This window comes from Acipenser ruthenus, chromosome 9, assembly GCF_902713425.1.
Source record: "Acipenser ruthenus chromosome 9, fAciRut3.2 maternal haplotype, whole genome shotgun sequence".
Classification (NCBI taxonomy): domain Eukaryota; kingdom Metazoa; phylum Chordata; class Actinopteri; order Acipenseriformes; family Acipenseridae; genus Acipenser; species Acipenser ruthenus.
Window position 1 is genome coordinate 17,226,944 of NC_081197.1, and position 24,366 is coordinate 17,251,309.

At 35.6% G+C, this 24,366-nt stretch overlaps 1 protein-coding gene across 4 annotated transcripts; it reads left to right on the plus strand.

The window, feature by feature from the left end:
* Window positions 1–7,035: 7,035 nt before the first annotated feature.
* Window positions 7,036–22,565, plus strand: LOC131738068 (TPA-induced transmembrane protein-like). Of its 4 annotated transcripts, none has more exons than XM_059031289.1 (9): window positions 7,039–7,079; window positions 8,734–8,860; window positions 13,233–13,325; window positions 14,958–15,096; window positions 15,401–15,561; window positions 15,715–15,785; window positions 19,479–19,660; window positions 20,262–20,296; window positions 20,907–22,561. In XM_059031289.1, exons 2-8 carry the CDS (start codon window positions 8,753–8,755, stop codon window positions 20,288–20,290), a joined length of 783 nt encoding a protein of 260 aa, XP_058887272.1. In that variant the 5' UTR covers window positions 7,039–7,079; window positions 8,734–8,752; the 3' UTR covers window positions 20,291–20,296; window positions 20,907–22,561. The 4 variants fall into 4 exon arrangements, with proteins under 4 accessions (XP_058887273.1, XP_058887272.1, XP_058887271.1 ...); XM_059031288.1 differs by having other exon boundaries at window positions 7,040–7,079; window positions 8,737–8,860; window positions 20,907–22,560; XM_059031290.1 differs by lacking the exon at window positions 8,734–8,860 and having other exon boundaries at window positions 7,036–7,079; window positions 20,907–22,565.
* Window positions 22,566–24,366: the final 1,801 nt, after the last annotated feature.

Genomic DNA, 24,366 nt, shown 5'->3' on the forward strand with positions numbered 1-24,366 from the left:
CACGTGCCTTATGGGTACAATCTTCTACCTGCAACTACAATTTTTGTATTGTCCGTATTGAACATGTGAATTTTATATCTGTCCCCTAAACTGCAAAGGGTTAAATATGTTTTATGCCGACTTTCTACTCCAGCGAATAACTTAACTTGCAGAATAAAGACGGCGGAACAAAGAACTGCTCTGCATTTTAAGTAGTGCTCTTATAATGCAAACACATAATTAATCATTGCAATCATTATTCATTTTATTTGAGTTTAGCGAGGGTGAAGTCTTTGTTTGATGAAACAGTTAGTGTTGTAGCTACAGTCTCCAAGCAGCGATGGTAAAGCGATCATCACTGTGGTTTTAGGAATGTAGAGGTAAAAAAATAGTTGATCTTATTTTGTCATTATCACTTTTCCATGATTAACTTATGAAACTGAAACAATATTAGATTGTAAAATAATCGTTGCCTCAATAATGATATAGATTTTCCACCAAAACTTAAATAATATATTGAATATTAATTTGCTATGTGTTTAATTAGCGACTAAATCAGCTGAGGTTCAGGTGATTTGAGTCATGGTGACTCTTTGGAGGAAAACATGATCTGAAGCAGACAGTGCTAGATGAACCACAGGAGTCAAGTGACCAGTAATGTAAATGCTTCTGGTGTTAATGGTTGCAGCCATTCGCATGTGTTGCAGTTATAAGTTCCTGCTGGTGGTTTACCATAACAGCAGGGCTGTGTGCTCCACACTTTTATTTTTTAAACAAAGCCTTGAGAGATAATGATTTTAAATGTTCAAACAGCAAATAAGAGATTAAATATTACATCTGAATAAAGGTGAAAAATGTGCAAACCAAATAAGCACAACAAAAGTAAGCTTTCATACCTATCAATATGTAAGATCCTTTGAAGGACTGGTTGGAAGACCTGGTTGTGAATCCTCCACAGTGCAGAAATAAGCTGTGACAAACATGACTACCAATTGGAAGCGTGCAGGGAGCAAAGCACCCATTTCTTGAATGGGAAATTAAAGTTTGTAAAAAGTTACTTCTTTCCTGGAAGGAGGCAGTGTTTCATTGCAGAGTGTGTTGAAATGGAGGGCACAGAGAGGTGCATACAGCAGAAATGAAATTGATTGAGGTTAAATGAGTCCTCATAGATTGGCATGGAAGTCAGTGTACAATAGCGCAATGGGTAAGCCAAAACTGAAGTAGGGAGGGGGCATGGTGGGCAGTGTTGCAGAATGAGGAGAATTGCATCCAGATTGATTGGTACTGGCATCTGGTGGAAGAAGCCAGAGTTGTTGTTGTTTTATTTAAATGTAAATGGCTGCTCAAGCCTTAGTTCAGGCTTATTGCTGCCAACTGCTGGTCATTGAAATGTTATCATTTAAAATAAATTATACATACCAGTATTTGTAATCAATCCTATCTTGGAATATGCTAGGGGAGATGTTCTGATATTTCTAAAAACAATACATCCTTTATGCCCCCTTAAAATAATACATTCCAGAAAAAAGTAAATTATGCAAATGTCTTTTTTCATAAATCAGGTCTTGTCTGGATGTGCAGTATCCCAAGCATATTAACATTCAGTACGAAGTCTGCTGTTAACTAGCAGTTCAGTTGCCCATTAACTCATCAGAACAATCTAGACTTATAACATTTCATTACGGAGGCATACATAGCTACAATATACACGGTTTACAATATTGATCCAGGGAAAATATGAAACTGATAAACAATATTATTGTTGTCAAATATGTGTTTATTGGTATAGCTCAGAATAGAATAATTTGAATGATAAAGAGTTGCGTCACTTTGGGCTGCAGTGAGATTGAGAGAAACTGAGCACCAGACAATGCATTCACTTGAGATTTGTAGATATGTTGTTTATTTGTTGAAATGTCGTTGTGGGTTATGTTACATTGGTAAAACCATTAGATAATTAAAAACTAGAATTTATGGACGTAAGAGTGCAATACGCAACGTTCACCTGTTGCAAGACACTTTAATGAACACAATCATGAAGTTTGCTCTCTCAGATTTCTGGGCATTGAAATGGTTAAAAATCCTAGAAGGGGTGGAGATCGATCGAAATTATTGCTACAAAGAGAAGCATATTGGATTCATACACTTAAAACTGAGGCACCATTTGGTATGATGAAGAATTGTTCTTATCAGTGTTTCTGTAATTTATTTATTTATTTATTTTTTTTTTCTGACATGTTTACATGCAGATGTACACTAAAGTTTCCGAATTAGTTTTGTAATCTGATGGATGTGTGTGATATTTACTGACACTTTAATAATGGTTATTGAGATTAATTTTTGATGAATGATTCTCCTATTAGATGTTCTGTAACAATGGTTTGAATTTTCTATCTAATTATCCAATATATGTTTTATCTCTAAAACTAAATATAAAAATCTTGAAAAGTGCTAGTTGAATGTGATTTAAGGTTGCTGTCATTATATTATTAAGGAAATTGTTTTCACTAAATACACTTTAACAGTTTAATTGGTATTACATTTTCACGTTTCAAAAAAAATATATAACACCTGTTTGTCATTAAGCTTATAAAATAGAGTCTGTGCTCATTATATGTGTGCACTGATGAAGGCTTGTTTGCTGCAACACGTTTGCTATGTTTCTGCCATTATTATTTTTCATTAAATAAAAAAAGTTATTCTATAAGGAGTGCTGGCTTCTTTCTACTTTTTTAGTTTCCAAAACACAGCCTTGTAATGATGTCATTTATGAACTCTCTTTCCTAAACCTATGTACTCATGGCAGCTTTCCAAGCCTAACAAAAATTCCCTTTGAATCTGTTATCTCTGTGATTCACCCATCCCCCATGCAAGCAGACAGACAGAGGCCCTTCACTCCTAACATTCCAGAACTCAAAATGTCACACCCAGCTTCTCTGTTCAATTGTTTATTTGGGGACCCAGGAATGTGCTGTAAAAGTGCAGGGACTTACTGTGAATGCAGTTGCGTGTTCTATAATGTGGTCCCTGTATGGAATTCCCTCCAATATTAAACATTAAAGAGGGCTCTTCTCTGTGTGCTGCCTGCGGATTTGGCTGTGATGCTGTCCACAATCAATGTGAACTTTGATCCCTGTCCTGCCTTTTAGATGCCAACCCCATCCAACAAACTACAGTATGTATTTGTTGGGCCTTGAACAACACAAGCTCCCCTTACCCAGCCACATTATAAAATAATGTATTTAAAGAAAAACTTTACTGCCTGCAATTATGTTTTCAGTGTTATGCCACTCACGAAGAACGATGGTTTATTATAATGTACTGTGGATTAATAGAAAACTACCAACCGAATCAGTATTGTGATTTCAATGTGATACACAGCATATCACACAAGTCATGCAAAACCAAGATAATGGTTGAATCACACTGATCACACGTAGTACAGGTCATCAAGTAAATAGTACAGCAAGTAACCTCAGAACAGCTTGGCGAGTGCAATCATGACTTCTCCATTAGCAGTGATCAATAACATTGATTAGGATATGGGGAAGGGTCAAACCTTTAGGATTTCTGTAAATATGAAGGACATTTTTAAGGGCAATGATTAATTTCTCAATCCATAATAATACCTTGCACTTCTTTGTAAACCAATAAAGAATTTCTGATATTGTAGTACTGTATTTTTAATTAGGTAACTACCGGATGTGTAAACCAATTCAGTCTGTAACAATTATTTTTTCCCTGTGTAGTTATTTGTAGCCTTTTAAACCTTGAATCAGAATCTGTCTAGAGAACTTGTGTTTTGTTAAAGCAATTAAGGCTAATTGGACAAACATATTGTAGCTGTTAAGTATGCTCAATATGTATTGACTGTGTTGTTAAAATCATTACACTATCGTATAGCCAGTTTAATAAAATATTTCTGCTAAAAAAAGGAGCGCAGGAGTCTACTGTCTTTTTTTAACTGATGAGGCATTAGAAAACAACTGCCATTCAAAAACAATAGAAACTAGAAATTGCAAGCAACTTTACGGCTTCCAAGGAGTTATTCTGCAATTTAAGCATTTTGATTGGTTGCCATCCACTGGTTGCCATTCACTCAGCTGTAGACAGCACTTTCCATAGGCCTTTTTTGTTTTATATTTGACCTTAAGGAGAGGTCAAAGGTCACGATCAAGGTAATTTTTAAATAGCGCCCATATGGGTTCATATCAGTGTTCTATAGTAACTGTGACCCTATCTACACTCTGTAATGAGTTATAAGCTAGTTTTACATTTTACCTTAAGGAGAGGTCAAAGGTCAATATCAAGGTATTTTTTTTTAAATACATTAATTCTTATAGTCCCCCACTATGTGAAGTTTCAAGACTTTTTGTTCAACAGTGTTCATTCAATGCGCAATATATGCAACGAAAGCAATGCTGAAATTTGATTGGCTCACGGCAGCCATATTTTTTACTGTAGCAACTTAATTTGCCCAAACTTTAAAGAAAACCATACTTGGATCATGTGTGCCAAGTTTTGCTTCGATCAGATTAGTGGTTTTGGAGAAGAAGACATTTGTGTGTTAATAAGGTTATCCAACATGGCCGCCATACCACTCAACCAATCAGCTTCATTTCGAGCACCGTGCATCTTGGACAAGTTTCAACTCTGCAATAAGTGGTTTCCAACAAGAAGATGTTTATAAATTGTCCAAAATTTGTTGTAAAATCCAATATGGCTGCCAAACCATGTGACAAATCGTGCATTCAGCTGTGAACATTAGTTTCCATTGGCATCTACAACTCTTTTCGTGCAGCAGTTTCCATTTTATGCAACTTTTAAGGTTTTGTTGGCGGAAAGAAAAATAATAATAATCTGAACAACAATAGGCTTCCCAGCCATGGGCTTGGAAGCCTAATAAGGAGACTATAGAATAATATGCATTGATTTAAAAGACATCAACTATAAACTATGTATATGTGCATAAACCAATAGAATGCACAGGATTGGTATGATTTGTGAATAATGAACCATACAGTTATAGGGATCCAATAAACTGCTGTAAGAGGGGATTATATTGTTTGCACATAAGGTAAAGCAGGAAGGTAGGGCCTTTGGGAGACTCCATCTATGTACCAAAGACCTGAGATTGACAACTTCAGAAGTCCCATGATGAAGAGCACCCTGCTTTTCATACTTTCATGTTTAAAAAGTAGTTGAAATGAAACATGACAGAAATTCAAAGAGATCAAGAACAACATGTGGGTAAATATAACACTATTAGAACACTAACACTAGTAGAACCTGTCATCCGATTTAATTGGTTCATGGGGTCCATCGGATATATAAAAAAACAATCTCAGAGGGAGTCATTTTGCTACATTGTAGTTGCTTTATTAACATGGGGGCATTATAAATGAACAATGTCAGGTACATCTAAAACGCCGAAGTACGGTACTACACATATACTATACAAAGAAACGGCTAGAAAATGATTGCAAAACAAAGCACTGTAAAACAGTATTCAGCAATTTACAAAATGGCATTCTCTAAACAGTTCTTACTGTGCTTTCTCAGTCTATACCAAAGTAACCTGACAGGTTTTTTTGCACCATGCGTGTCAACCTGAGACAGAAACAAAAAGAAAGCCAGCACACAAACACAAACTGACTCTGGAGGTCGGTGAAAGAATCTTGTTTTAAATGGTACAGTAATTATATGAATCCCTTGCTTTCTTGTTTTGTTTTACTAAACATGGTTAAACTGGGCAGTTAAGTGAAGTGACACCATGTAAAAAGTGAAACTCAATTCCCAAACACGCCGTCTTTTCATTTTTTTTTCTTTTTTTTATATGCAACTGAATCCATTCTGTCCTGCTGAGTTGAATTTACTGTTTTAGACCCACAGTTCACTAAGGAGACATCCACAATATTTGAAACGAACAACAGAGGAGTCTGTGTGGTCCGGTGGTTAATGAAAACAGATTGTAACCATGAGGTCCCCGGTTCAAATCCTGGCTCAACCACTGACTCACTGTGTGACCTTGAGCAAGTCACTTAACCTCCTTGTGCTCCTTTTTTCAGGTGAGATGTTGTTGTAAATGACTGCAGCTGATGCATAGTTCACTGTAAGTCTCCATAAGTTGCCTAGGATAAAGGCATCTGCTAAATAAACAAATAATAATAAATATAATAATTCTTCATTGCATTTGACAAATGCTAATAAATGACCATGCACATAATTAAACTGTATTGTCCATTGGAGCACGATAGTGATAATATGCTACAGACATGGTATAACTATAAACCAGGTTGTTTAGAAAAAACAAACAGAAGCCTACATTGTTCCTTGAAACCTGTTTCTGGTATCAATTTCAATCAACATACAACCAATGATTTTCAGAATACCCGTTATCATGCTAAAGCATCTCAACGTGCTTTACAAAAATTAGAAACACTTTGGGGAAATGCTTTGTAATAACAGCCTGTAACTGTGTGTGTGTTTCCTGCCCCCACCATTATGAAGGCGTGTATTCATTTCCAAATCATTGCACACTTGTTAACATGTTACAATTACTGCAAGCCTTCACAGAAATCCATACAACAAAACACACACACACACACACACACACACAGACACACACACACACACACACACACACACAGACAGTATGTGCACTGCAGGCTGGCACAAATAGACGATAAAGTGGGGTCTGTGCCCTTGCTTGTTACACTGGTGCCATGATTCTCACAATCTGGTTGCAGCTGATCTCTAAGTTTTCAGGTCAGTGTTAAGTATTAGTAATACATTGATGTTACACTTCCTGCTGAAATGTGTGGTTGGCATATGAGCTATAAAGATATATATATAAAAGATATATATATATAGTAACACAGCACGGAGGGGGTTAAAATCCTCCCTGCATAAAACATGTGCGCAGGTACATTTTTGTTGTTTAATTGTTTGTTTAATTGTTTTATTGTTAATTATCCCCTGCACCTGGGTAGTAATTGTCAATTAGGACCAGGTGCAGGGTATATACGAGGTGCAGTCAGTCTGCCCAGGGTTGCTGTGTGTAGAGCCTGCTTGTGAGTGTGTGCAGGTGTACCATGAGAGTAAGGGTTTGTTTATGAAAATTCTGTTTATTTTGTTTGGTTTGTTTTACAGGGAAACAGCTTAGCTGTCCTATTTTTAGTTAGGTTCCCGGTGATGTGTTAGTTAGTGCTCAAAGAGAGCTAGGTGTTTATTTTGGCTTTTGTTTATTTTGTTTTTGTTTCTGTGAATTAAAAAAAAATAGCGCATCCGTGCTTTGAAAACTCTATTCCTGGGTCTGTATTCTTAAAGGGGCAACGAACCCGAGTGGGTGCAGTTTTGTTACTATATATATAAAATATAGGCGCCTAAAAAGATCCACCCTTTTGTACTGTGATTTAATAGAAACTGAGTTGGGAACTTCATGTTTGCCCGTTCGTACTCAGCCTCTGCCAGTTACACCCCTGACAGCTGGAGTGGCAAACTGAAGTGAGAATCAGATATCTCTGATCTTTGAATTGTTTCTGTACCTTGGCAGTTAAACATGCTTGTCTAAATATAAAACTAAATATAACTCTTCATTCATGAGAATACAATATTGTTTGAAAAAATGTGTGGAGCTCTTCCAAACAAAAAAAGTAATTGTATTTCTTGATAGGTCTGTGTAGAGGTCCTTTCAGTTCTAGATGGCAGCCATAGAGACATGCAACATGGCCTGGATCAGCCAAAGTGTCTTTATAGAAATAAGAGCCAGCGCCATCCAGTGATCTGCCACTGGATTAGGTTCTATTGTGTGTTTTGGTGGCAATGCACTGCTGTGCATTGGCTGGTGCTTACTAATATAAAGACACATTAGCTGATCTAGTCTACTTTACATGGAAGCAAATAGAACCGAATAGCAGCACAAACTTATCAAAAGGTGCAATTTGAACCACTCAGATGTAAACGTCATAAAACGTAAGGGGCAGTAAAAAAAATATTTAGAAAAATTACGCACAATCTAGGAGGCTGTCATGACCGCAAATACAGCTATGAGGACACCGAGGTCAATGCTGATGCTCATGTAAAAATTCTGGTAAAGCACAAAAGGCTCCTTAATTTTCTCTGTTGGTTTGATAGATTTGGAGGTTGAATAGTAAATACCAAGCGGTCATATAAATACTGCCAGGTACAGCTTGAAACTGAAGTTTGATCTCGGTAGAATCAGCGCTGGTTACTGGCGCTTCCATTGTTTTTCCATTTTTGTATTATTATTATTAACCAGTCACAAAGGGACTGAGATTTTGTAGCAAGTGTTAAAAGTGGGTAAGTACGGCATTTCATAAAACATCTGAAACGCTGCAAGGAGGTTTCGCTTTGACTACTCAACCTACCGCACCTTTGTTGCAATACCTGGTAACGCCCCTTGATTTTGGTCTGAAGAAACTGATATGGATTACCTAACTTTGGGAAAAGTTTTAAGTATTCACATGTAGGAGTGATGACACTCTCTCTTATCGTACTGCAAATCTGTCAGTCAGGTATACTGATTGAATAATATTTACATAAATCATCTTAAAACACCGCGCTTACAAACAAACGTTTATTCGGATTCAAACGAATCTGACAAAGCTGAAACTGGACAGCATTCCATCACTTTCAACAGTATCCTATTTGTTCTACAGTAGTGTACTCCATAACTTCCGTGTTTTTCCTCTGAGAAACGACAACTAGTTGTAGCTTTACTATTACAAAAAGCAGATAGAAAATTAACGTGATGACTACAGAAAACACCATCAACGGGATTGCTCTCATCGAAATTAAAGAAACAGAGGAAGCCACCGAAAACAGCCACGCTATGGATGTGATCACCCCTAATGAACAGGTAAGCAGGCTACCACGTTTTATTATTATTTTTTTAATCTACCAAATTACTAAAAGTAGAGATTTCAGTTACACATGTTTGTAGTAGCTTTGTTTTTGGTGGACCATAAAACAAAACTTCTTAAGTCAAGATGATAGTCACCGTTCACGTATGCAAAACATAGTTGGAGCTGCTGCGTTGAATTTGCTATCTTTTTGTCCGACTGACTCGTTCCAAACATTACAAACATGTATTGTGCCCGAACACAGGGCGTGAAATGCAAATAAAGACTGCTACTTTTTGTACTTTGTTATAGAGCCTGGTTATTCAATATTTGTACTTCAATGACATACCGTACTTGTCTCAGGTTTCAGTGTTACTTTTCTTTTTCCCTTAGGTAAAACCGACTGAACTGCATGTGTTAAGATAGACCGGGCTGAAGTTAGTTACTTATTCCCAATTCGACGGCTGAAGTTAGTTACTTATTCCCAATTCGAGGGCTGAAGTTGGTTATTTATTCCCGATTCTAAACTGAAGTTAGTTACTTATTCCCGATTCGAGGCTGAAGTTAGTCACTTAATCGCACAGTTACGTATTGAGTATCAGCGCACATTCTAAGGTGGGAAATCACACAGATAGTCTGGATGTGCCACCTTAATTTGGGGTATCATTTTAAAGCCTAAACATTTATCTTAAAAATAAAGTAGATCACAGAGCGGCACGAGCAGGCATTTACAGGTTATGTCATGAAATAGACACACACCCTTCTTTTCCTGCATATTAGTGCACATTGTGAGGGCTTTACCACCTCAAGCTGGGTGTGATGTTCAAGGTTAAGCAATTGTCTTGCGAATAGAGTATGGTGCATAGTGGCATGTACAGTACTGTTAAGTGGTATTTAGTGTGAGAATTAGAGCATTTATTATGAATTAAGAAAAAAAGCATTGTTTGATAGCAGATGTTTAATTAAAAAGTCACATGTTTTGAACTAAGCAACAACTACAGTATGTGAAATATACTCATTTATAATAAACATTTAAAGGTACACAATCATTAAACTGTAAGCAGTAACCTGGTACATGCAATGTGCCACATTCCTGGAAATTAAATGTGTTTATGTCAGTACTCACACCCATATGTAAATTACATTACACATTGCAGATTTTATTTTGTGATTTTTTTTTCAATTATCTGGAAGTCTTCCTTTAGACCAGCATATAAAATCCAATTACTCTTCCTTCCTATCACAGAGATAAAGTGGTTTCCACTGTTGACCATTGCTCCAAAAAATGTGTACCTAAAATAAAACACATTGTTTTTGTGTGTGTGAAGTACATTAAAAAATAAATAATAATAATTGTTGTAGACACTAATGGAGAGTAGAAGAAATGAAACAAACATTTGTACAAAGATTAAAAAGAACTAGTAAAAAAATTAAAATGTAACAAAAATCATAAATGAAAGTTCAAATAGCACAAACTATTCATAAGTCAGTGTTTCGAAGAGCTTAGATGTCAGTCTTTTTAATTTAATTTTGTTTCAAAGTATTACTGTTGATCCTAGCACAGAAAAAATACATAAATAAAACATAAATAATTTAGTCAAAAGTCCTTTTACAGTGTGATGCAGTGAGATTCCAAAATTATTATTTTTGTATTTATTAAATATTTACTGCCCAAACAATTTCTGATATGAGCCTTAATGTAATATATATATATATATATATATATATATATATATACATACACACACACACACGTGTGTGTGTGTGTAGCACAACCATTTCACGATCAGAGAACGAAATGAAAGGTTATTTCGGTCGTTGAGCAAATTATTTTGGTGAAATGGAAAATATCAAACAAGCAAAGAACGAAACAGAAAAGAGAAAACTTCTTCGGTCTTTGAGTAAAGCGATATAATCAAATTGCGACATGTGCTTTGAGCAAAATGCACAGTACCCAAACAGATATGCACAGTATATGCACAGTACCCAAACAGATTTTGAAGACACTGCTCAATCTGTGATTTTACATTTGTCTCTGTCTCTGCTGTCTTTTACTGTTTTGTTCATTGCTTGTTTGATATTTTCCATTTCGGAATTTGAGCAAAGTTATTGCGTTGACTCACGAAGGGCCGTCAAGCATTTCACTCAACCCGTTTTAAAACTGTAGACCCACATCCTGAGGTGGGTTGCTGGGACCGAAGGTACGACCCAGGTAGGTGGTTTCACACTACGTGGGATTGTGACCCGGATAGGCGTGCCAGTGTGAAAGGGGCTTTAGTGGATCAGCTAAATTAATTTGTTTATTTCACTTTTTTAAGGAAATGTATAGTGCTGGTTTTAACACTGTAAAACTAGTTAAGTAAATACAATTTAAAACAATTCATGACAATGCTATCTATTTTTAAGTAGCACGTTATTTTGTTACTCCTGAAAGTAGCTTATTAAACCAAGTAATGGTACTTTAAGTAGTACATTTGTTGCAGACTTTACAGAGTGGGTGAGTTGGGTTTCTTAACCTCTTAAATGCTAGATTTTTTTATGTATCACTTGCTTTGTTTATTTCGCATGCCATATTTTCAGAAAGGAGATATCTACAAAAGGTTGAATTGAACATTTCTTTATTGCATTTGACAGATGGCCATGCCCATGAGGAGCGTAATATATTTTTGGCCCATGGCCTTGTCCATTGGAGCTCTATAGCCGCCCCATGTGCTGGCTGAACTGTGATGTAACGATCACTGACAGCTATAGCCAGCGGGCAGGACAAGAGGCACCCTGGACAAGGCGCGCTGCAAGGTGGAGGCAGGGGAGGAGCAGGACCAAACAAAGAAACGACAAGGAGGTGTAGACTAGAGGGCAAAATTCATCACCCGCTTTCCCCTGCAGTCTACTAGAGATTTATTAACAATGATTACCATGGTTCCCCATTTCTGAAAATAACCATTCAGTGTACCAAAATGTATTTCACAAGCTTGTATAATATACCTATTTGTTTTCTCTAAATACATGTTTAAAGGTATTTCATCCTTTAATAGAATGTCCCATCGCAGAACAGTCAGGATAAAAGTGAGGGGTCATTGAGTGAAGTTGAGACAGTGCAGCCTGAGCCCAGTCAAGATACTTCTTCCAAATCAGTAGCAGAGGATGAGAATAATAAATATGTTGAAATGGAAGAAAATGCTTATCTAGCTTGTGAGTTAATTGAGGATATTACAGTCAGGAGGGGGAGAGGTGGAGGGGGGATGGAGAGCTTTGCAGGTAATTTCTAAAAATGTTTCTGTAAAATTAATCACACTCCAAACTTGCAATGAACTCGAAATCGGCCTATTAAGAGCCATGATGTTTCACTTCAATCACATAGAACCACTGTGATGCAGTTATCAGACATACAAATGAAATAACAGAAAGAATAACCTACCTTACCTGATGTTTAGATCCCCAAGTCCATTCTCCTGTTTTTCATTGCAAACTTGTCGAGTACTTCATCAGGTGAAACAACAATGTGTTTCTGGTGTTGGATTTAAGTCATGAGAAACTTCTTTCTTCGAGCAAGTCGTGGGAAACTTCTCCTGGCTCTACACATTCTGGTGTTGGGTATCTCTTTACTCAGTTTGAACTTGAGTTGATATACTGAACAAACTGAAGCAGAAGTACATTTGGTAAACTTATATAATTAAACATGCGAGAGATCTACCCATCTCTGGAACGGCAATTCTTTATTCAGGTACACACACAGCAGTCACGGCAAGCTTCCCCACACTCTCCGGCCCGAGAGGGCTCCCCTTAAATAACACTGCCAACTTTAAAACAGCATTGTTTAAACGTTTCCCTTCCCTTGTTTCAGTCAAGAGTCTTCTGCCAAGGGGTCACCTCTGGTACAGAGACTTAACTAGGGAAATTGACCAATGAGAAGCAAACGTATGTGATGCGTAGTTTAAAGACTCGGCTGTTTAATTTGTATCGCAGTATATGGACGACGAAATGACAAATGGCTAGATAGAGTATTAGATAAATGTTTAGTAAAATGTGGAGTTTTTTGGAACATTGAATAATTAAACAAATAGAGATGTAAGAGTCTTTGCGATGTATTAAAATGACGGAAATAATTTTGAATAAGCAATATATCGTGATTAATTTGGTGTAATAATTGTGTAAAAAGTGCTTGGTAGAGTCATATAGCTCATTAATATAAATTTCCCCAGAAGATAATTTAGTAGTAATATTAAAAATGTAAGATACAGGGATCTTCGTTAAGGTGAGGTAGAGGTGCATCAATATATTTTCACAAGTGAAAAGCCAGCACCACATAATAATTAAAGATAACTATGATATTGTATTGCCATACCAAGTTGCTCTTTAAAGCCTTATCAATCAACTGTGTGATTTTAGGAAAACATGAACAATGGGAATGAGGAAACAGAGGAAGCCACTGAAATCAACCAGTTATGTCCGATGAGAGATGAGAATTCTCCAAATGAACAGGTAAGCATTAATTATCGACATGTAACAATCCACAAACCCCCCAGATACAGGTTTTAGCAATTGCTACTTTTAATATCCACAGAAACTGAATATTAGAAATACTGGACTACGACCAGGTTAATCCAGTTGCTATGCAACTAAACCTAAATTACATTTTATTGAAAAATGCTAAATTTGAGTTCAACAAGTCTGTCTTGCACCTGAGTTATTATTGAAAGACATTTCCACACAGTGTCGTATCATGGCTAAAGCAAATTGTTTTGTAAAGATAAAAACTTTCCAGGGCAATGCACTGCAGTTGCTAGAAGTTTTATAAAGTATCGATTATTTATTTGATTTTTTTTATCGATCTCAAGAATGATAAAACCACAAGCCTATATAGAACATTCATCTTTGCTGCTGTCTTGTCTGCCATCTTTTGGCTGACAGACCAAAATTTCTTGCAAAAATATCTCCTAAATAGTAAACTGATACATTATGGTAACTACTGCAGTGGTTCCCAACCTTGGTCCTGGGGACCCCATGTGTCTTCTGATTTTCATTTCAAGTTACCGATACTTGTTAGAGCTAACTTGAAATCTGCAACCATTTAAGAGCTGGAAACAAATAAAAAGGTCTAGTTAAGCAAATTAGTTCAGTTAAGGGGTTAGTTATATATCGTGGAATTAGTTTTTAAAAAAATGTGTAATAAACACAGCATTTCACTTATACATAAGGTGCTGTGTTGCATTTATTTAGTCAACTGTCTTGCACATTCTAAACTGTTCACCAAACAACAATTATTCCAAACGATAATCAAGCCTGGTTTGCTGTGGTACTGTAGGACTAGAGGGTCATTTGGGTGTACATGTAGTTGAATGACATGCTTTACTGTGGATGTCAGGGGCAGATTAAATATTAATTATATAACAACCTGTCACTGCTCCCCCATTGTTTTCTATGGTCAGCCATTCTGTTTTTACTCAATAATGAAAAAGACACTACTGTAATTACATGACTGGAAATAAGACTCCTATTGCATAGCAGTTTCACCCATTCCAAGTTTTAATATGAGCTTGATTAACCACACCGTATAGGTAACAAGCTCATGTGTGTCATTTAAGTCATAGTGAAAACAGGACTGAATCAAACTGCTATGGAATGGGAGTCTTTCCATCCCTGTATTTTAAACACCTGTTCCAATACCAGGAGTTCCACTATTACCTTGCAACGGCACAGCAATTTCATTATCCACTAAAAGGAGGGCCTGCTGAGTTCAACATAGCAATTCTGTTTACTGATGTGTCTTTCTCGATCAGCCCACCAGTTTGCTTATTGGCACAGAAGGGTTCCATTTGCATTTCAAATGAATGTAACATGTTATAGCAACTCAATCGTGTAACCAGTATTACCCTTTAACACACTGTACCACCAGAAATGATAGAAACACCTATGCAAATCTAGCGTTTGTTTGCATATCATCGTTTTATATTTTGCTTTTAAAATGAAGTATTTACAAATCAAGTTATGGTGAGCAATATTAAAGTTGCAGCAGATGTAGTGTCTTTCCAGTGCATTTTATTACAGCCCTTTCTAATTCAAGGGTTTTGTCTAAGTGTATGAATAATTAGTGTTGTGTTTCCTGCTCTCCAGAATGAAACAAACAGAGGAAAGCAAAGGTGCCGCTACAGGAGTAGATACGTCTTCTGGAAATGCAAGCTGTGGATGTGCATTTTATCAGTTTTTATAGTGTTGGCTATAGCAACTGTAATCGGTCTGGTTCTCTATTCAGGTAAAATAAAATGTATTACAAAAATTAAATACTTTATTATCTTGTTTGTATCTTTAGAACTAGTCATGTCTCTGGATGTGTAGTGTTAAAATGTGGATTGTTAATATAATAATCCAATTCTAATTTGCATAATTTACAACCATAAATTACCAATGTACTTCCCAGTGTTATTGGAGAGGTTATTCCTGTTTTTAGAGTGACGTGTTTTTCCTGATGTTGTTTTATGGGAGCTTGTTTAAAGTAGAGCTCTAAGTTTGGGTTGTCTGAGGGTCTTTTCTAACTGGTTTTATTCTCTATATTGCAGTGGTGCATGTGGATGAAGATGAAAAGATAGATAAAACACTGTATGTTGTTTCTCGATATTATAATGGCACTCTAAGAATAGTAAACCAAGAATTTACACCAGAATTGCTTTTACCCAAATCCCAGAAGTCTGAATTCTTATCAGGGCAGCTAAAGGACATGGTAAGATATTTTCTGCGATTCTCAAGTTCATATCCTATCCCAGATCTTGTCCAGTCTATGTTCTCTGAAACTGCATGGCCAGTTAATTCCGTGGTACTGATAGCTTTAATGTTGTATTTACAGCTGTTGCAGGTAATTCTTATTGTTTTTCAGCTTTCAAGATTATACAGTTCGTCTCCTGCTTTGGGCCGCTACTTTGTTAATGCAGGGTTAAACTCCTTCAGGTAAGGGATAATATACATCAGCACACCCTCACACTAAAAGTCATTAGCACGTCCTCACACTAAAAAGGGTTTGAGCATTACGATAAGAATAATGGAACTATATGAACAACTCATAGGACAGACAGTGTGATTAACTCAATAGTAACCCTTGTGAAAAGAGTCAAACAGATGCAGGTGAGATTAATTCACGCAGTGAAGTAAGTAATGCATGGTTATCACGTGTGATGAGCTTGCATTACTGTATATAGGTAGTGTGGCTAAGGTATAATACACCTAAACAAGGGCAGTTCTGAAACTGGGTGCTATATGTTAAATATAAATAACTGATGCACCAGGTTTGTATGTATGATTTTCTTTTATAAGTGATGGGTAATGCTTCATGGTAAAGTTTTGTCTGGTGGATGCAGTGACATTTAAATGAGTGGTCTCACTTAAGCAGTGAAACTGGTGAAATGCAGAAGGAATCTAAGATTCATTAAAAATAACAAGTATGGTCGCCACCACTGTAAATTCTAAATTAGAGCCATCGGTATGATGAAGTAAATCAACAGTATGTACGGAGTAGTATAGGATAAGAAATGGCAATGAAATATTGATCACAATTTGATCAATGGTTCTCTAGATATTGTATATGCAAGTGTGATGTACATATGAATGGCTGTATGGACAGACACCTCCACATATCCCAGAATGTGATCTCATGCTAAACAAATCGTAATGCCATGTTTTATGACAACTGGATAAGCAGATCTCCAGCTAGATAGAAATGTAAGTGTGAAATACAGATACCTTTATCAAAACAATGTTAACACCAGTGAAAGAAATGTGAAGTGCGACATACTGCAAGTACATATGACCACATCTGCTGCAGAAGACAAACGTGTATTATCTAAAACAGAAACTGATAGTATTACTGTCAATTATTGGTAACCTAACAAGATTAAACATTAACAAAGGCAATAAATCCTGAACACATCCTGAACACTTTTCACCTGCAGTTTGATCAGCTGTTCATGGATAGGACTGTATGTTCAGGAACTTATTGTAATATTTGTAATGAATTCAGAAGGTCTGATTCATAAAGTTCTGAAAGCTATTGCAATTTCCAAAGTGCCAAACTGTTTCAAAATCAGGGATTCTTCTTGTTAAGCAGTGGGTAAATGGCACTGTTAAAATGGCAGGCAGACACTGTATTACATTATGACTCTGACACAACAGCTTTTGTTATTGCTTTCAACTAAACGGCAAAAATAAGTATAGTTTCTCGGAATATGTTACATGGCAGTTTGCATTCAAGCTGTATCCATGGCCACTGAAAGCAAATTACAGTTTTGAATAATGCCTAAAGTTATATTCAGCATAATAAGAAATTTCAGATGGAATAGTTCTAAACGGAAGTAGGCTTCAGGCATGCTTATAAGAATAACTCTAAAGTGAATATAAACAACAAATATTTAACAAAGGACATTTTCATGGGCCTGGTTCTTATTTTTTATATAAAAAAACATAAAACCTTTATATGTATACTAAAGTAGTATGCATTGCTTTAATACAAAGGCTGTGTGGTCCAGTGGTTAAAGAAAAGGGCTTGTAACTAGGAGGTCCCCGGTTCAAATCCCACCTCAGCCACTGACTCATTGTGTGACCCTGAGCAAGTCACTTAACCTCCTTGTGCTCCGTCTTTCAGGTGAGACGTAATTGTAAGTGACTCTGCAGCTGATGCATAGTTCACACACCCTAGTCTCTGTAAGTCGCCTTGGATAAAGGCGTCTGCTAAATAAACAAATAATAATAATAATAATAACTGCAGAACTACTGCTAGTACAGGGAGTGTGTTCTAAAACCATTACTGCCATATACTATATGATGCATTTTTTCAATATTTATTCTTGAGTATGAAAAAAGAGTGAGATGATAGCATCTTTAGCATTGTTAGGAGTGGGTCAAAGGGAGTCTCATTAGTCACGCAACTCAGAATTCCCATTTGCCTGTACCAATTTACTTCCTACCATTTTAACATTATTTACATAAAGCAGCACAATTAATGTATTGTTAACAGCAAGCGTACAAACCTGTTATTAAAGATTGTTAATTGTTGTTTGTTAATATAATAAATTATTTATGAATAGAAAAGCTTTATACTTTATTGCAAAAGTGTAGTTTTTCATAACTGGTTACAGTTGCAAGCTGTATCCATGACCACTGAAGTCAAATTACAGTTTTGAATAATGACTAAAGTTATAATCGGCATAAAAACAAAAATTAAGCAACCATTGGTTTCACATATCTTAATGTAATATAAATAACTTCAAAGTAATTTTAGTTTTAATTGAATAAACTGCAAACATTATTCATAATTCTGGTTCTTTCTATTATTTTCTGTATAATAAAAGAAGTTAGACATATGCAAAGCTTTATTACAAACTGATAAATTTTACAGCAGATATTAGACTCCAACTTTACAGCAAGTTAAAGCTGCTATCATTGAAATGGAGTATATTTGTTTAGACAATTAAGGGGTCTGTTCCTTTAAGAGAATCCCAACAAAGTTGTCCAGGTGCACCAATTAAGGTGAGCTGCTGGGACACAGGGGTTACATTTTGTGGTGAGAGTGGAAAGTGGGGTTGTGGCTCTAAATAACCATGACTTTTATACTCTAAGAATTTAATTCATACCTGTTAAGCCATTCTTGTATCTCAATCACAACTGAGAAATGTGTAATAGTAACATTGATTTAATTTACATATTTTTGTTTTTTTTCTGTGAAACTACTAAATGGGCTTTTAAAATCGACCAAGCCTTAATTAGTAATTTACAAGCAGACCGTAAAAACGAGATTGCAACATTTTAATAAGCGACTAATCTTTATTAACGCTATAATGAAAAAGAAAGCATGCTGGACACATAATGATTGTAAAAATATCACAATCGTTATATGTAACTGTATTTACATTACTAAAGACAAGTACTACTGCTTTTAAATGAAAAAGAAAGACTTAGGATTTAAAAGCCCATTTAGTTGTTTCACAGAAAAGAAAATCATCAATTAAATCAGTTGTACACGTTTCTCAGTTGTGATTGAGATACACAAATGGCTTAACAGGTATCAATTACATTCTTAAAGTAGAGTACATTATAAAAGTCAGGGTGAAACACCGAAAATCAAAAGCCTAATTATAATTTAAACCTGTGATTCAAGCATTCTTAAAAAAGGCCTCTGTCAAAAGGGACCATCTACCAGGAAAATGAATTGGCTCTAAATATAGCAGGAATATAGATTTCTCGGACTAAGGCGCAGGGATCAAAACACAGGAGGAGGCCTGTCCAAGTTCACTTGGATTAAAATCCCTTTTGGGGTGATAATGATAAGGTTGGATTTGTTTTTGGGGAGTCATTGAGTAAAGTCATACTTTTTTGTAGTTGTTAGTATTTCCCTTTATGGTTTTGTGAGAGTCGTGTCTGTTTATTATTTGTGCATTTGAGGACTGGGAAGGGATGAATTCAATGTATCTGTTGGACTTGGCCAGCATGACACAAAGAGCAAACCGACCCCAGTCGGATTATTTGTTTGAAATCATCCGTTTTCAAGGTTTTGCAAATGTAAAAACATATATAATATACATGTGTAATCTTGAGATCAATAGCACGCTTAAAAAAAAAAAAGCATTGGTAATTATTGATTTCTTTTTACAGCAATGGCAGTGTCACTGCATATTACTGGCTCAAGTTTGAAATCCCATCAGAGCACAGTAAGCTGATAAAGTACACCCTCAGTGAAGAGGTCCTAGTTAACGTTTTCCGACAACATTTATACGACCAGGAATTAGAAGAGAACAGAAATTTACATATTGATCCATCATCTCTGTCGCTACAAGGTAAGCATTTTTATTACTAGAATGGCTCACTTAGTTATATCAATTGTGAATAATGTATTATTAATCTAGTGTAACTAAATGTCCTTAGTTTCCATTGTTACGAGTCTACCGAGTCACTCATAATGAGGATACTGTGCAGATTAATTGGGGTAACACAATTAACCATTTTGTCAGACCAATAACACCTACTTATAACATTTATAATACAGTTTTGTACCAGGACTGCTGACAAGATGAGCATTTATTACATTTCTTTAACTACAATTAATTATTAACCTTTTCTGGCCTTTGAAAAGGTTTTCTTTTTCTTGCAAAATTGCTTCCTTAAACAAACCGCTTTTTAGAGCTGCACTTTGCAATCTGCTTACTTAATACACAAGCCGTGTGATGCTCCTGCACCTCAGTCATGGATTCTGAGCCTTGCTAGGGAGGTATGATTAAAAAACCTCTCTTGTGTGCAAAGTTGCCGGTTCACACTCAGAATCCACCCAAATGAGCTACTCTTAGAAAGAGCTGTTGCAATGTGTGGTTCTCTGTGTGAAAAACAACATCAAACTGTTAAGAAAAAAAAGTAATCGACTATATTTTGTCTATTTTATAGTTGCTGATGGAAAAGGTGTTACATCTTAGAACCAGGTATGGAGAATCAATTTGGTTTTGTTTACTTATTTAATCCAAAAAGAACCATAGAAACGTTAATAGCCGCACAAGTCAATGTAGAAATGCAGAAAAGTATTTTGCCTATAGACTATGCAATGTCAACAAATGCCCCCCGCCCATGAGTTTAATGATGCCGGGGTGAATATTTCAAGGGAGGCAGCCTATATGTAAATATCACAACATGCATTACCTGTATGGTTCATTAATTCCCGTCATCCGTTTCCTCCACATCACAGGTTTGTATTGCCGTTTGGCCAAAGTAATAAGGGATTCAAGTCAAACAAGAACCCATCTAATGGATCTGAATAAAATAAAATAAAAAATAAAAAAAACAAGAAATAAGATTTTACTTTAGTTTAGAGATCAACCTTTTCGTGTGTATTCCACTGGATAAATGTGGACTGATCAAATAGTTGATTACAAAGGCCACATAAAATGTTTAAGATCATTAAGGATTATGCATGTTTGATATTTGAGAATTGTGTATTTGCCACTTACAGATTCCAATAGGGTAATGATGTATAATCTTCTGTGTAATATGTAAGTGCATGTTTTTATGTGTTTTTTTCCCCCTCTTTACATGTAGTGACATAGCAAGTGATGGATTCATCTTTGGGAAGCTTCATTGGACTTTGTTTGTTCTTTCATATTCTACTCACGTTCTAGATTCTTTACAACAGACAATTTCATAAACTGGTGTGTTGGAGTTTCATTTTGTAAGAATGATTGCTTAACAGAAAATGTTATACATGTCTGATAAGCGTACAGTACACTGTGAAGATGAGGTGCTGGCAAACAGGAATCCAGTTTGACTATTTTTTATATTGCTTCTGGGGGACTTAAACCTACAAATGCAACTATGATGTCAGCTTTCTCACTACAAATAATATGAAACCCAAGAATTCTTACCCATTTAAATGTTTTATTTTTCGATATTTACAAGCACGAGCTTGGTATTTTTTTTTACTTGAAGTTTTACTTCAAGGCAATTGGTTTTTCTCTTTACATTGCATAACAAGGAAAGCAAATTATTTTGTATTAAATATACCTGGACATGCTGTTTTATTTTATTTTGCATAATTATGTATATATTGTCATGTCATGTGTGTCCAAACTTTTTTAAATGTCTTTTACAATTTAGTAATTCGTACAAAATGCAAACGTCGATTTATATACTAATGTAGTAATCGGCATTAAATGAGAATGGAGAAGAAAAATAAGTGCTTTTGTTTGAATGATTTTAATGAATGTTGTATTATTGCAAAACTTGTTCAAATTGTTATTTATTTGAAAACAACAAGAACAGAATTCCCCACCCAATTTATTTTTGTGGGCTTATTGTCTAGCAAAGTGGGGGGAAAGCTACAGTACTTTGAAGGGGTGTGCTAGAGTATATAAAAATGATAACTGGGTAAAAAGGTACTGTTAGAAAACAAGTGGTTGATGTAATGGGGTTATGGTCCGAACTTACCCCCACCCGCAATCACATTATTTACTCAGGACCACGGAGGTCTTTAACCACGCAGGAAACAGCCTCTTGGTAGTATTCACAGGTATACATATTTATTTTGCACTGGATACTTCACTCAGATTATGAATGACAACTGATGCTCACAGACTAACAGGTTGTAAATACAATGACTGACATTCACATAGACAAACTCACGACGATCCTAATAACCCTCTGCCCCCTCCTAAAGAAAGACATGGCATTAAATAATCCCCAGCCCCGCCTACTCCTAACAGTATTAATTATTTAATAAACAGTTGCACCTGGAATAATTTTATACAAAAATAAACTTATTTAATATTCATACTTTTACAGTAAACATTCTTATATTTTACATTACATGTTTCTTCTCATGTATTTGTTAAACCTGCATGAATATGATCGTTAACTATTATATTGTTTACTTGTTAGTAGTATGATTAGCAGCAGTGTGGAGTAGTGGTTAGGGCTCTGGACTCTTGACCGGAGGGTCATGGGTTCAATCCCTGGTAGGGGACACTGCTGCTGTACCCTTGAGCAAGGTACTTTACCTAGATTGCTCCAGTAAAAACCCAACTGTATAAATGGGTAATTGTATGTAAAAAATAATGTGATATCTTGTAACAATTGTAAGTCGCCCTAGATAAGGGCGTCTGCTAAGAAATAAATAATAATGATTATTTTTTAGTCCTTAACTATTACCAGTAAAGACTGAGAGTTAGCTTTATACTGAACATATGGCTATAACAAACCCTTGTCCTTTATGTATAGCTACGGCAACTTCAACTGGGAAGCACCCTAATCTAAATACAGCAATATGCCATCAAATATCAAACACACTTGATCAACAGCATGCACAATACATAATAAACCACGGCTCTATCACCAGTAGCATAACAATCACAATAATAGCCACAATAACAGGCAGTTCAACAGACAGTTGAAAAAGTAAATACAGCTTAGGCATACTTTGGGCTCCTTCAAGTTTGTTGCTGTGCTTTATTGTAACAGTAATATTTTACTTGGTTCAAATTGCATTAAAGGATAGTACATTACACCCTAAGTTTACAAATGTAATACTTTATTTAACAAGTCAGTAAACATCTATTTGTTCTCAGAACAGTTAGAGGCCATTCAGACCTCACTGCAGTTTTATCCTGCCTTTCAAAGGCTGAGGCTGTCGTATGGTCCCTTCAGTAAAAATGTGACCAGGATCCTCTGGTGCTGTACCAGACTAGCCCTTGACACTGGCCTGGCCTGTAGGATCTGAGGCATCCTAAAGGATTGATGGGATTTGAAGTTTTATTGATTTTTTGTGTTTGTTTTTATGATATTGTGGGTGCAGGAGGGCACTTCAGTCCCTAGTAATTGAATTTAAGTGAGGTAGATGCAAGTTTTGAAAAGACAGAGGTACAAAAATGTAATGTAAAAATGTTAGACAAATATTTTGACAGTTAAATATCTTCACATTTTGTACTTCTGTGTATCTTGTGATTACATGTTAAAAGGTACAGATGGAGGTGTTGCTCGCATATCAAATTTAGACATCCCTTCTTTAAGCACGGCATAATCACATTTTCTTAAAATACAAAGTTAAAATATCCCCAATTTTTCCAACAGTACTAATAAAGTTACTCCATCTTATTTTTAAATATTAGCACAAGATTGACTGGTTTTGTACATGGCAGCAATAGTTATATTAAAAATTTAAAAATACATCAAGTTCACCTGTTTGCAAGATGCATAAACTTTTGTTTGTTGTTGAACAGTTGTGTACAATTATAGTGCCACCTAGTGGTCTTTAGGTGTAATTCAAAAGTAACCAATTGTTTTATAATGTATCGTATTGTACTGGCTCTGCATCAGGGATTTGGAGAACTGCATCAATTCAAAAAGCTGTTTAATGTGATTATATATAGACTGCTAAATTATGGTTAATTTTTATTTATTTATTTGTATTTATGTAAAATACAAATACGCTAGTTTTTCTGTCCCAAACAATACAGTCATCAAAATAATCGTTTTTTTTTTTTTTTTTAATAACAGTAAACACCAAACCAGCTTCCATTACCAAGACATTTTCTAGCAACATAGGACTCGGAGGGAAATTGCTCATCAAGTGGTGCAGGCCAGTACAGTGAGTGCTATGAAAAGCAAACTTTATTACGTTCTCTGAATAGAAGAAACACAATACTAACTTCGAACAAGTTAATACAATAATTTCCGTCTTTCTTACTTAATTCTAAAATTACCGCTACTTAAACTACAACAGGGCTTCACAAACTTTTTTTTTTACCCGAGGCCCACCTGTTCAGCTGCATTAGGCACTGTGGACCACTAATAGCACTCCTTGGGGAAAATGTCAAATTAAAAACATTGTATATGTTTAGCTGTAACATTATAAATAACCCTAATCTAAACTGCCCATTTGAATAAATGTCGTGAAAATAATTTTTTAAACACTTTAGTTTTTGTAAATAAAATACATTGCAAAAACTAAAGAGATGTTTGATAAAAAAAAAAAAAAACCCTTTAAATTAGGTACCTTTGTATAACT

Excerpts from the sequence above, each read along its gene's own strand:
- LOC131738068 (XM_059031289.1), top strand. The coding sequence starts at position 8,753 with ATGACTACAGAAAACACCATCAACGGGATTGCTCTCATCGAAATTAAA. Across the intron at positions 8,861-13,232 it reads TGATCACCCCTAATGAACAG|GAAAACATGAACAATGGGAA; the intron begins GTAAGCAGGCTA and ends GTGTGATTTTAG. Across the intron at positions 15,097-15,400 it reads CGGTCTGGTTCTCTATTCAG|TGGTGCATGTGGATGAAGAT; the intron begins GTAAAATAAAAT and ends TCTATATTGCAG.